Source organism: Typopeltis vanoorti, chromosome 12 (genome assembly GCF_054136105.1).
Source record: "Typopeltis vanoorti isolate ZY-2024b chromosome 12, IOZ_Tvanoo_1.0, whole genome shotgun sequence".
Classification (NCBI taxonomy): Eukaryota; Metazoa; Arthropoda; class Arachnida; order Uropygi; family Thelyphonidae; genus Typopeltis; species Typopeltis vanoorti.
Window position 1 is genome coordinate 32,510,648 of NC_143560.1, and position 14,376 is coordinate 32,525,023.

At 33.6% G+C, this 14,376-nt stretch overlaps 1 protein-coding gene across 1 annotated transcript in view; it reads right to left on the bottom strand.

Moving 5' to 3' along the window:
- Positions 1–3,736: 3,736 nt before the first annotated feature.
- Positions 3,737–14,376, bottom strand: part of LOC150100668 (uncharacterized) — a 95,874-nt gene continuing 85,234 nt past the window's right edge. Inside the window, exons 7-8 of the mRNA XM_090401855.1 lie at positions 10,004–10,445; positions 3,737–3,852 (exon numbers count right to left, since the gene is read on the bottom strand). Coding sequence (XP_090257981.1) covers positions 3,737–3,852; positions 10,004–10,445 — 558 coding nt within the window. The remainder of the gene's footprint in view (positions 3,853–10,003; positions 10,446–14,376) is intronic.

Below are 14,376 nucleotides of genomic sequence, written 5' to 3' on the forward strand. Positions count from 1 at the left end.
TAATGCCGCCATGTACAGCTTCGGGACAAAAACATTGCCTTTGTTTTTAACACTCTAACATATTCTTATTAAAGAATGTTGTTTGAACTCTTTCTGACTGATTTCAGAGATGTTTACCTAGAGCCTGAAAGCCTTTCTCATACATACAAGTTTCAATAACAATCTTTCTAATGCCGCCATGTACAGCTTCGGCGACAAAAACATTGTCTTTGTTTTTAACACTTTAACATATTCTTATTAAAGCAGTAGATACAGTTAGCTTCAAAAAGAGTTATTTACAAAAACATCTAATACAAACTATACCGAGACAAACAAAGTTTATTTTTTTACAATATTCACATGGGACATGTGAATATTGTAAAAAAATCGGTGTAATGTGCTTTGGAATATTTAATATTTAAGCTACAATCGAGTTTTTACACTTTGCTTATAATCGTATTCACTCGGCTCGCTGTTTGACTTCCACTGATCCAAATTAATTCATTTACCCGGACTTATAAGAAAATTACTGATTTGACAATTTTAACAAAAAATAAATAAACAATAGCAATACACTTAAAGCGAATTAAAAATAATACAAAATAATGATAAATAAAATATTATGTTTTCAGTTTTAATTAAATTTGTAAGTAAGGAGGAATGCACAAGACATCGACCAAAAATCGCTCCGCGATCGACCGGTTGATCGACGGGTTGAACACCCCTGCTATAGGTCATTAGGCATCATGCGTGTCCTAGCAATTGCCGGTTCTTTCATTTTACCTTTCGCTATAGTTCAATGAGAAAAGTTAGGTTTTTGTAAGCACGTTAACGAAGGTTTCTTCGTTTATGTGCGACTTGATGCTTTCACCACGCTGTTCTTTATTGATTAAACAGTGATCAGTTTTTCGACAGAATTTTGACTTAAATTCTGCTATCTTTTAGCCAAAACATCAACAAAAATGATATTGAAGGGGAAAAAAAAAACAAAAAAGTTTGCCTCTATCATAGATAATATCACTTGGCGGGAGTCAGTCCTAACCATTTCCAGTCTGCTATTTGTATATCACTCTGTCTTTCCTCCTGACAGAGAAGGAAAATATCACCTATAGTCGCTGATAAATAGGGAAAATGTTTGAAAAAATTACCTTTTTGAACATATTTTTGTCATAATTCAGAAGGCAGATAGACATGAAATCTTTCATACTTATGGTTTCGGGATTGTTTTCTGTTGTGTGCAATTCTAACCACGATTGGTAAAGTATTATTACTGCGTTGCTCTAATAACTACATCACTAAAGTTCACGCTGATAGCATTCTAACACGCAACGTTATAGCGCACTTAATGGGATTATACTAAAGGGATCCATATGCAGTCTCAGCATGGGCTAATCTCATAAATTTTGATTTATAACTATGCAGCCCTATTAATTAACCTCAAGCTTCGTGCATTTCTCAAATCATTTCAGTCATAAGACACAAAATTACATTAACAATTCAAAAACTGTGTATTAGTTTCGTTTTGGGATTTATAACTAGAATTTATCGAGTCATCTGAATTGTAGTTTAAATCAAAATGACAAAACAAGGCAAACCGATTTCGTAATGATACCAAATTGCATGTTACAAATGGCAATAATTAACCTAAGTTAATTATCGTAAGTTAGGACTGTAGTGTTCAGATTGTTGATACATAGTAATGAATGGGGAGTGAGGCAAGTCCACGTCCACGTCGTGCTCTCTGCAACCTTCCGTAGAGTACACTCCCTACAAAAATGCTAACCGACCTTTATGAAGAACAAATGACAAATCAACAGAAGAGGATTCGTATCCCGACGGTGAAATGTGCGGAAGAATCTTCAGAGGAGCAGACCTCTACAAACAACCCGGGCTCAGCTGGCTCCGGCTGTCAGTATCTGGTTAGGGCCTCTACCTAGGGTCACAAGTAAAATGAAAGGATTCAATCCTCCGACAAAGGGAATCAGCTTTGTCAGTAGTGACACAAGTTTGAAGTCTTATTATGACAGTAAAGCTTGTGATTAGAAAATTGCAGATGGCAATGCAGTTTATTGTGTACGTCTGTAAAACTGCGAGACAGAAAGCATTATTATTATTATTATTATTATTATTTGACACCTCCAGGGAGTCCTAAGACTCATCGAGGGAGGGCACCTACTTTACAACTCTCCATCTCCACCACTCAACCTCATCCACAAACCGCCTCATCTACACCAACGTCATCTACTGTCCACCATCGCCACTATTATTTTCACAGACAATCACCAACATCCATGCCCACGGCGGGATTCGAACCAGCAACCTTTTGACTGGATAGCGGATACACTAACCACTCGGCCAACCAGACCGGCGAATGGAGTAAACTACTGCTCTATTCTCTCTCCAGACTAACCACCATGGCGAGCAAAACTATACAAATGGCCCCGAGTTCCCGGCATCCCTTAAATGTGACAGAGGTGCGAGAATCTCCAGGCTCAAAATGGTGTGGCCATTAAAACTAGGAACCTGGAATGTCAGAACCCTGCATGAAGCAGGTAAGCTAAGAAATGCTATCCAAGAAATAAAAAGACTTGAAATTGGGATTTTAGAAATGAATGAAGTTAGGTGGCCAGAATCAGGGAAAACTCAAGTTAATGGCATGCAATGTATCACTCTCGAAGTAATGAAAACAACCATCAAAACGAAGTTGGAATAATATTAAACAAAGATGTCAATAGGTCACTGTTGAGCTTCATCCCCTACTCAGATTGGATGATTATATTAAAACTGAAAGGTCATCCACTAGATGTTAATCTTATATAGGTCTATGCCCCTACTGCTGACAAGAGTGATACCGAGATCGAAGAATTTTATGATCAATTAAAATAACTAATGAAAAGCACAATAAAGCATGATATTAACATCGTCATAGGCGATTTCAATGTTAAAATTGGGAAAGGTAGAAGTAGAGATGTAGTTGGCGAACATGGACCGGAAACAAGAAATGGGAGAGGCGTCCGTCTTCTTCAATTTTGCCAGGAAGAATCACAAACACATGGTTTAAGCTGCCATCCCGAAGGCTGTATACTTGGCGATCACCACAGGATAATAATGGGAATATAGTCAGAAACCAAACTGATTACTTGGTAATTAATCAACGTCGAAGTTCTATAAAGAGTACAAAAACCTATCCTAGTGCAGATATTGCTCCTGATCATAACCTACTCGTGGCAGAGTTAAAACTTAGACTGAAAGCTATACTTAAGAAACATCAACAAAAAAGGTTTGATTTAGGAAAATTAAAAAACATAGAGATAAGAAACAAATTGCGTCAAGATCTGAATCAAGAGCTAACACTTATCAAGAATGATGACATCATGAGGATTGATGAATCATGGGGAAAATTAAACTCTGTCTTCATAGAGAAATGTACCAATACCTTATGTCCTAATAGAGCAGTAAAAAAGAAAGATTGGATGACTGATGAAATTCTTTCTCTCATGGATCAACGCAGATCATATAAAAATCATAGTCCAACAAAATATATTTATATATATATATATGTATAATTATCGTTCTAAATAAATAATCATATCGTGAGAAGACAAAGAATATTTTTTATTAGCTCGGTAAAGGTGTTTACAAGACAGTTGATAATAAAAGTTCTCCTTTCTTTTTCTTTTAACTTCCTCCAATAATTTAACTGCTCTTTCAACCGTGAATATATGGAAGTGATGTCTGAGATAAACAAGAGTCTCTTTCACGCTGCCAAAGATATCTTCCTTGTTCCCGTGACGACAACGTCCTCTGTAACACTCTTTCCTTTTCTGGATATGTACCGATCCAAAGGCATCGAAGTTCGACTCCATCCTTTGGCTATAAAAAAACAGAGAAAAAACATATAAATGATAATACTGGTGTCCTTTTTTAAATTGCTCTGTAATAGTAGCCTGTTGCACCATTCAAACTTCACAAATTAGCATTAGTGAGGTGTTGCTTTAATGTATCACAGCGCGTACAATTGTATTCTTTCACACCCCAAAAAATAGTATCTTCAGTAGAAATTATTGAAATTGTATTGTTTCCTTATTTGGACTTGGAAAGAACATGGCTTGTGTGTGGGGTGAGAGTAAATATCCTTCTCGAGACGTCTGTTTCGGCCAACACTAGGAAGTCTAAAAACTGATAGAACATATACACCTTGAAGACAATATGTAGTAGAGTACGAAGTCCAACTAAGGCTATGGTACAGGCCAGTGTATTATGTCATGATGTATTAAGGTGTAGTTCCGTGGCTAGAGCTTTTGCCGCCAGAGGCGATCCCTGAGTCTGCCGCCCCTCTCAATACACACCAAAAATGCTACAAAACGTCAAAACGACATATAGGGAAATAAATTAAAACCTATGTTTATTTTTGAAATAAATATATATTGTTTTAATTAATTTATTTATTTTTGTTTATTTGTTTATCTATGTTTATTTATTTTTGAAATAAAACTTTAATTCCACCATTCTGAAATGTTATTTTTCTTGCTTTTCTGTTAGCGAAATTGTCGATGACATTGTCGAAGTCTATTTCATCACTCACTTGCTGTTCTATAGAGAGTATGGCATGATTTCTTAAACGCAAAATGCTGTCAGGAGTGGACCGCCCCCTCTAGCTACGTCCCTGTTAAGGTGGTAGGCAGAACGGTAGAAAAGCTTCAGGAAATTAGATGAAATACGGACATGTGAGTTCATGGAAGTTTCCAGTAATCTTGCCAGCTGCAATTACATTTAGAAATTATCTTTTTAATGGTTGTACCTGTAAGCAGATCGAAGTCCGCGCGGTTAGCCGACTGGCTATGCGCTTTGCAACCCTGTTCCTGTAGTGTCCTAGGTTCGATTCCCATCGCTGACGTGAGAAGCTTACGATCTTTCTCAGACATAGTCAAGTTAGCCAGTCTTAGGCGTAGACTGCAGGGGTTTTTTCCGCAGTTATCTGGAGTTTTTCATCCCTCTAGCAGGTAACCCGCCTTGAGAACTCAACGCTTCTACAGACATAGGATACACCTGGGAGGCATAGGGCTAACCACCTTATCCTTGTGTACGGTTGTGGTTAAATGAATAGAAAAACCCTCGACACCGCGAGATAAAAGAGGATAAAAGGAAGAAGAAGAACGGCAGATCGATTAAATGCAAATTATTTGCAAATACAGGTAACCCTCGTACAACGCGGTCTACAAATTGTAGTAATCCTTGTTCAACGCGGTTTCGATATAACACGTCTGCAAATTGTAGTAACCTCTTATCTTTTCATATATTTTTCAACGCACGACTTAAAAATCAAATTTTATCTTCGTTAAATTTGCGTCTGCCCGTATCGCACATGTACTTATAAGTAGTGAATTTATATTAGGGGAAATACCCTTTAGCACGCATGTACGTCAATTGTTTACCGTATAAAGTGTTTTGAGTTTATAAAGTTGGAAGGGATACAGTCGTTCGATGCTGTTGGCACACTCTCCCTCGATGAGCCTTTGGACTCCCTGGAGGTGTCAAATAATAATAATAATCTACGAAATATTAGTTTTGAAGAGAGTGATGATGATTAAAATATACACTTTATTTTATTTTGCCTAAAACATTATATGAAAGGAAGTTTACGTACAATTTATAATTGTTTTATAATTTTATACTATGTATTTGTTTCATAGTTTATATGTTTTCTTAACTCGCATGATTACCTGAATTAAATAAAAATATTTTTTTGTTGGATATGTCATTGTTTACATAATCTTAAAAAAAATACGATTTTGGAACCTGACCCTACTTTTTCTATGTGATCTGAGTCTCGCATAACGCGATTTATATAACGCGGCATTTTTGTGGAACCTAACATCCGCGTTATACGAGGGTTACCAGTAATTGTACTTATTCATGTCATTATCTTCATGCTTTTTTTTCTTTTTTTAAGCCTACTGATGTAAACAATTATTCAAATCTCCTTTATTCACTTGTTAAGCATAGAAAGCATTCCTGTTTTCTCCATCGAACGAATAATTGTATTCCTGATAATATTAAAGCGAATTAATACAAATCTATGTCATTAACAGCTCTCTAATAAATAAAAATGTAAAAATGTTCATTTGAATCAAAAGAATTTCCGTTTATATTGAATTTGCTGTCTATTCAGAAAGTAAATTAGTCATCGAGAAGAACTCATACCTGCTAATACCAAATCTATTCTCATGATGGTGACGATACTTCTCTTTTGTGTTCAGTCTTTTCTTTCTAAGGTTCTCGCCCATTAATTTCTGAATTCCAAAGACAGAAATAAACGTCTACCCCCCTATAAGTTGCTTATCTTATGTAAATACACGCTTTCTTTCCTTTTATTCTTCACTGATCCGAAGACATTTTTATGCAGTCACAAAAGATGAACGTTTGCATGTGAATGCAAATACCGCTGGTACCGAAGAATGGTTGACTGATCTTGAAAACGTAAGGCAAACTGAATAGTTTTCTTCGATTAACGAGAAACCCACGAGACTGAAGTTATCGCAAAGTGGATAATATTACAAGTAAACAGCAAGTAGATCGACTTCTCAAGAGATTTTAAAGAACATACGAAAGACAGTGAGTAAGCTTATATTATGCAAATACCTCTTAGATAACACGTAGCTTAAAATAAAAGCCAAATCCAAGGGGGGGGTTTCGAAGATAATTTGGGCCATGGACAATATTTCATCAACATATGTCCTGTTAAGTATTATCTGGGTATCTTATGGCCGAACAAAATATTTTGTACGAATGTAGATAGAATCCCAAATTTCGGTGTATTTTTATTATTTTAATGCTTTCAAAACTACAAAAAAAGCTTCCAGAAAGGGCTTTATGAGACATGACGTTTTTCCGTCTAGATTTACTGGCAATAACTGGAGCTTATTATCCAAAACAAATTATATATTTCCCCTTCATTATGCTGTGTTTTTGTTTCTCCTACTGAATTACTGAAGATGCTTTATATTTACACGGACGGAGAGAATATTCTATGCATTAGGGCATAATTGTATCAGTTACTGATGGAAGGCTGTACTGGGCCTATTTAATTTTTTTTTCATTCGACAATTAAAAGATAAAAGCGCTGAGTAAAAGCAAAGACAAAAGCCTCATCATTTTTCATTTGACAGTCAAACTTGAAATTAAACTTTGATGGCACTATTTCTTGACGATATAAGGATGGATGATGGAGTTTTATTCTTGAAAATTAAATTTAAAGCTGTTCTGTTTCGTGTTAGATTTTTTTAGCACAATCTAATATGAAAACATTCCTTTAGTATTACTGCACGTACTTGTTTATCACTGCTAGAAGAATGCGCGTCTTGAAACCATTTCCATTTATCTGTAAACTAATCTCGGATAGTTAAAATGAATTGGTACAGGACAAGTTTGCTCAATACAAATAAAGAAATAAATATCCGCCTTTTCATTGTTCTTTCGAGTAGCTTCTAGATCTTTTTTTTTTTTTTACTTGATACGAGAGAAAGGCGTTAGCAGTGAAGAGTAATAGTTGCGAACTAAGCAATTCCTTCAGCAATATTGGAAAATAGTTTTAAATTGGCAATTTAGAATACGGTAATTTATCCACACTTGTCGGAAGAATAAAAAGAAAGTAAGATGAAATGCATAGCAAGTATTGTCCGTTGAGATTCTCTTAAGAAGTTTTATCTTATGGGTAAATATTGCGCGACTGGAAATGCTTTGAGACATACTTCGCTTCATGGAATGATAGAATCTTAAAGCAAAAGTACGAGGTACATCATACTGGTGAGTTGAACAGGCCTTTTCTTTTATTTGATTCCTTTCATTTTAAAACATTTACCTTTTTCACTGAAATTAAACGAATGGGTATTTGTTGTTTTATGACTGCGCCAAATAACACGTGCACGAATTAATTGCAATTTAGATATTCAGTAAGCGGCTCCAGACGTTCACTTTGTCAAAAACTCTTGCATGCCTCCATAATCTCTAGATGTAAATCAGAAGAACTGTTGGCTTCCAGTCAGTATGAAAGATAAAAGGAACTATTGCGATTCTGGATGTAAATCAAAGCAATGGAAAGCAGCCATCACACAACATAGCCTGAAGCAAGAAGATTTAGTTGGTATCTTAAGGAATATAATCTCTTTAAGTTTTGCCTGGTAAAAATCGCTTCGATTTTCATGATTTAAGATATTGTTATGATGCTATGATAAAATCATGGCTATATTAACTTAAAAAAGTTAAAGGAATATAGACAATTACAACATTAAAATGAGCAAATGTTTCTTAACAATGTTATTCGGGTCAATTAATATGGCAGGCTAATATCAAGGCAGTATCAATGTAGTATTTAAAAGTGATTAAATTTTTAATGACAACCGCGAGTGAGGAACATTACGACAAATAAACTTTATTGATTTACTCATTTTTCGTCTACTTACAGCTGATATTCTTCATTATAATCACAGACTATTGGAATCCGTTTTCAGAGCGGTGTATCTGAATAACCTCAGGAGATATTCGTATATGTTCAAACTATTTTCCCCTACTCAGTGATATGTTCTATTTTTTTTCAATTATGAAGTGTTTAAATCAATTCATCCGGCTTCGCAGTACAAACGACAGCATGCCCCCAACAAATGTTGTCATTTGTGACAGTCATAGATGGTGCTAAAGGAATGAACAATAATAGCGTGCATTGACTGTTGCAGGATCGCAGAGCGTGCTTTTTTTTCTCGAAAAAATTCCGATTCAACACTCTTCTTCAGATTACGTCTTCTCAAAAACTTAATATGAACTTTTTTTTTAATAACATTCCCACGTGCAACTAAATCACACTCGTTGCATAATTTATTCCATACTCTTTTCATCCATCTTCCATGCCATATCATGATCACGAATCTAATCTTCCCAAAAATGAATTTAAGATTGAATAAACTTCCCGTTTAGAACTTATTTAACACGATGATGGCTCGCTAAATCCATTTGTGCCTTTACTTTGAATACCCATTTAGGATAAACCTCCAAGCTTAATGCACGGAGTTTGATCTTATTATGCACCGGACATCATTAGACCAAAGTGTACTTCAATTACGCTAGTGTTGTGTTAAGTAAAATTAATGAGCACGAAAAAATACATGACCCTTTATGGAATCGCGAGATTTATGGACTCATAAATAATAATAGGCTAATGCATAACGAGGTAAAAAGAACATTGAAATTTAATTATGCAACCAAGATTGAGGAACCCTTGCAAATATGCGACACAAATAGTGTCATTTCGACGATTCTATCGAGAAATCCAACCCCTGTAGTTCGGTCAGTAATAATATTTATTATGTAGCATAAAATTTCACATACGGTTTCTTAAATAGCAGTCACCACATATGAATATACAGTTCAGTAATGTAATTTATTATAATAAAATGAATTGAGATGCCTAATTGCAACTGTGTAATTACTATTATTTAAACATTTAAAATTTATTTTTACAATTATGGAAAAGTATTTTGTTTTTATTTTACGAGGTGTGATCAATCATTTTATCCGGATTGAATTTGTTTTATTTATTTATCTATTTAGTTTTACAGTAAGATCCATTCATTCCATTGGTGAACATTTTTGCCAAAGATCTGAACTTGGCAAGTCATCATCAATGGATATTTCGAGTTCTGCTAATTATTTCCTTATTAAAATAAGTTTTATCCTGTCGAAGATTTCTATCCGTTTTTCTCAAGCAAAACATAAATGCACTCGTGCTGTTCATTGAAATGAACATTTTATAGGGCTAAAGTTGCAAAGGGCGTAATCATGTTTTACAAATTATTACTTTTTAGTTAGGCAAAACATGAATTTAAAACAACGACCAATGATCTAGTAGATTTCGGTGTAGAGGAGATTTGTACTAATTACAGTAGCGCCATCTGGCGGTCACATTAGAAAACTTTTGATCACACCTCATGTATCTCAAGAAATACTAATGAAATCTTTATAAAATACTTACATTGCGTCCTCTGTTGGTAAATATTATCGTGATTGTTCTGAATAAAAATTAAAGGCTCTCGTTCAGGTTCATTACGGTTAATATCCGTTTCATACATGACCCTTTTTGTAGTAATACAATCTACATCACTGTGTCCTTTATGACAAGATGTTTCTGTATCGTGCACTGCATTCCCTGTGAATGAATCCTTCTCTTCCTCATTGTAATCTTTTTGAGAGTTCATTGTGTGGATGGCAGCTTCATGAGTGCTTAAGTCCTCCGAGATGAAACTGATTTCCGTAGATGGATGAGACTTGATGGGAGACTCGAGGGTACTGCTAGGACTAGGTGCAAGTAAGTGACATCCAGAGGTCGGACTATTGATAGCAATGTCTATACTGTGTTTAGGAGTTCGTCCATCAACACCTGAATCTGTGGGAGCTTGGAATCTCACAGGTGGAGCCTAACAAAGCAGAAAAAATGGAGAATTATATATTGGTTTTTGAAGATTATGATTGATGTAGATGAACCTAGTCTATGATAACATTATATTATGATATTATGAACCTAGTATTATGATAACATTACTAATAATGATACTTTTGATTATAGTGCGATGATCACTTCAAAACGTGACCTTTTGGACGCAAATAAAAAGTATATCATCATTTCACTTTCTTTATTTCTTATTTTCTTTGTGAAAATATTATTTTTTTTTTAAAATCCAACACTGTTACTAGATCATACATTTTTTATTGAATTGTTTACATTTTTAGATATATTGCGTGAGAGGGCGCTGTCTCTGTTGACTAAAGACCAAACGCTTTTGTTGAGCGAGGTTTTTTTTTGTGAGTTAAGTTATGCACTAAATATTAATATAATTAAATATTCACAAAGCAGTGCTATACAACGTCGGAAGGTTTGTTTCTTAATGATGAAAAAAAGTAAGTAATTTATATGAGCAATTAATGTGGTTTAGTAGGCTTAAAACTCACAGTGAAATAACTTATTTTGATGGTTTTATATCCAACAAATAAATCAGTTCATTTCGCTTATGCTAATCATCTTCTACATTTTTCGCTAAATCCTATTTATTATTTTAAACCTCGCAAAAGTAATTATAATAATGCATAGGAATTGTTTATAAGAACGAAAAAATGTCACTGATGTTGTTAAGAAATATTCTGCATACAACTTTGATGTGCGATTAATAGAAACTAGAATAAAATTTCAATTCAGTTTTTAAAAATAAAAATAATAATAAAAAAAGTTCGGGTGATGTGAAGAACAACTTGCATTACAACTAGGAGTAGTGAGCGTAAGATTCTCGTAAACCCTTATCGCCTGTAAATTAATCTGCAGACTGCAACGGCCGTTAGTAATTCCATTTACCGATGAAGTTAAATTATTAATACGCGATGTACAATTGTATATCATTAATGAAATCAGGGATATATGACATACGTATAACATATATATTCAGCGGTGAGATTGAAAATTTTTAAGAACTGGTTCGCACTTCTCTCTTTCCTGTGTTAGAAATGGGGGTGGGGTTTCAATTTGTTATTTTATTTATTTCTAAATATTCTCATTTGCCTCTGTATTACTAGAGTCTTTATTTCTTTTCTTTTCTTTTTTTTTTTTTAATCCTATCGTCATCGGTTGTGTAGTTATTTCTCAGCCACATTCTGATTGATTCGGCCTCTCAGGAATCGAATTGAAGACAAATCAAATTAATTAACATCAAATTCTCCACATTTTCATCTGTAAGTCTTGTTATCTAAATATATAACACTCATAGTTGACAACACTTTTTTGTTACTCCGCAGAACTGACGGAACGACTAAGGATATTTTTAGTCTTGTTGTACAGTGGTTTGAATCTCATGATTATGGCGATTTCTTAGAACATTTTCCAAATAGTTGTGGAAATCATCGCTGTCGATTTCATAATTAAAGATTTTATTGAATTCACACAATTTTTCTTCTATGGCTTTTCAATAGACAACAAGTTGACCAATATTTTCCAGGATCTCAAGGGTTTTTTTTTTCACTAATTCATGAATTCTATTATTACTATTTTGTGTATTATACTCTGTTTTTAAATTATCATAGTTCAGCAATCTGGTTTTCATATGCTTAATTCTTTCATCCAGTGGTTTAGAGAGGAAAGTTTCGGTAGATTTGATTTTTATTTAAGCATTACAAAATATAAATTTAGTCTTTATTAGTTTATTGGCTCTCCCAATATTTCGATTTGGGGTTTGAATGGCATTGAAAAAATAGTGTTATCTCCTAGACCTAGTATATTAATATTCAATGCTAAATTTTCTAAAAAAAATCCTCAGCAAAATTATTTTAGCAAAATATCAATATAAAGCTGAATAAAGATGCCATACAGCAATACAGCAAGTTTATAGTGGGCTTATCCAAAACTGTACTGGTCAAAACTTTGTACTGGAAATTCGCTTAGATAATTTCTAGTTATCTAAGCGAATACAAACTGTTGAAAAGTTCCGTTTGATTTAGGAAAAATAATGTATATTTTTTCTGTAAACGATATTAAATTATGTGTTCACTTATGTTATTTCAATGAAAAAATCATCTAAAACAAGTTGCAGGTGTTGATTCAGACATCAGATTATGATGTCAGGAAAATCTTGTATACGCTCACCTCTGATTTGCGATCAGAGCAATGCATCCCCCCCATCAGAACAAAAATCTACCAAATTATTTTTTCCGATATCCAATATGAAACCCAGCTGTATGTAAACTTGTTAATAAATTTGTGAATATTGTTTCCGAATACTATGCTTTTGTTCAAACACTAGGAAAATTATTGGCGAAATATTAGAATCTTAACTTCAAACAAAAAAAAAAATCATGAGTACTGATTCCATAGACAAAAGTTGTATTTTCGTCGATGGCGATGCAAAAGCTTTAAATTGTTTTTGATTATTTCAGAAAATATTTTTTTAGTTTATTTTGCAGTGTGATCAACTATTTTAATGGTAGTTTTCGAAGAAGGAAATCCCACTCCCTTGTCCAATTAATTTTTTTACTTGTAATTCAGTCTTATTTCGTTGTCAGACTGTACAAGTTCTTTTGCATGCTAAATACTATTGAAGACGGTACTTGAGGAACTGATATGTTTCTTGGTTCATTTTATGTATGCATTTGGTGATTATATCAACCTCAAGATCTTGAAATTGGTAAACAAATATTTGTTGGACCTTCAATGAAAAGGATTCATTCATTTTCTTTCTGAAGAGTTTTATATTTTTCTGATGTTTCAATTCTCAATACTTTCCTGATTCTATCGATACACGAATCTTCTTCATAGTTATTGAATCCGTTTTGGTCCAGTAATTACTACCCAGTTTCTTGTTGTGAACAAGCAAACCATGGTTTAAAATGAAAAAAAAAAAAAAACCTTCTACTTGTTTCATGCTCCAATAGTCAGAAAAAGCAGTTGTTGGAAATCATCACTGTTTGCACATTATTAAAAGTAGAAGTTTCATTGCTTCTCGATGTCTAATATTGGCTTGGATCTTTGTTTAAAATTTTAGATCTTGTCTTCTTGTAAAACAAAATAATAAAAATCGCATAAAACTTGTTGTTGCTTCATTTTCGGGACTGAAATATATACATTTCGAATTGTAATAACAACAGAAATAGACTGGCAATGTAGTTAAGATGTTCTCTAAATTTCGGACCCTCATTATTACAGTATATTATTACCGTATTACAGTAATAAAATCCTCCTTATTATTTTATTCCCGTATTATGGTAATAAAATATAAAACTTACCTGATCTAATTACTCAGGTTAAAATTTTGACTATATAGCGGTATAAACTGTAATATGTAATTTATTGTGTATTCTTACAAATGCATAATATTAATAACACTGACAAAACACACCAACCGCTGCCTTATCTGGATGCAAACTAACTCACGTCTTCTCCACTCTCTATATGCTCAAGCATTCATCTGAACACACAGGCAATAGGAAACGCATGCATAATCATAATTCATTCATATTCTGAAAAAAATATATTCATAATTCATAAAAAGTATGGATATCATTTATTGAATGTTTGCATGTTTTTATAAAAGAAATATTCGGTATAAATCAAATCATATAAGGACTAAATAGGGCTAAGGACCGGCTCGAACGAACCCGCCCCAAACCAGTAGGTGTATATGCTTATTATTATAGGCGAAGAAATGTAATAATAATAATAATAATAATAATAATAATAATAATAATAATAATAATAATAATGGCATTAAACAGATGTTTTTACATTTAAGGGAAAAATTAAACAGAATCGATACATACAGTATAATAAATTCAGTAAATGGCTGAATTCTCTGAAGAAAGTCAGAAAAA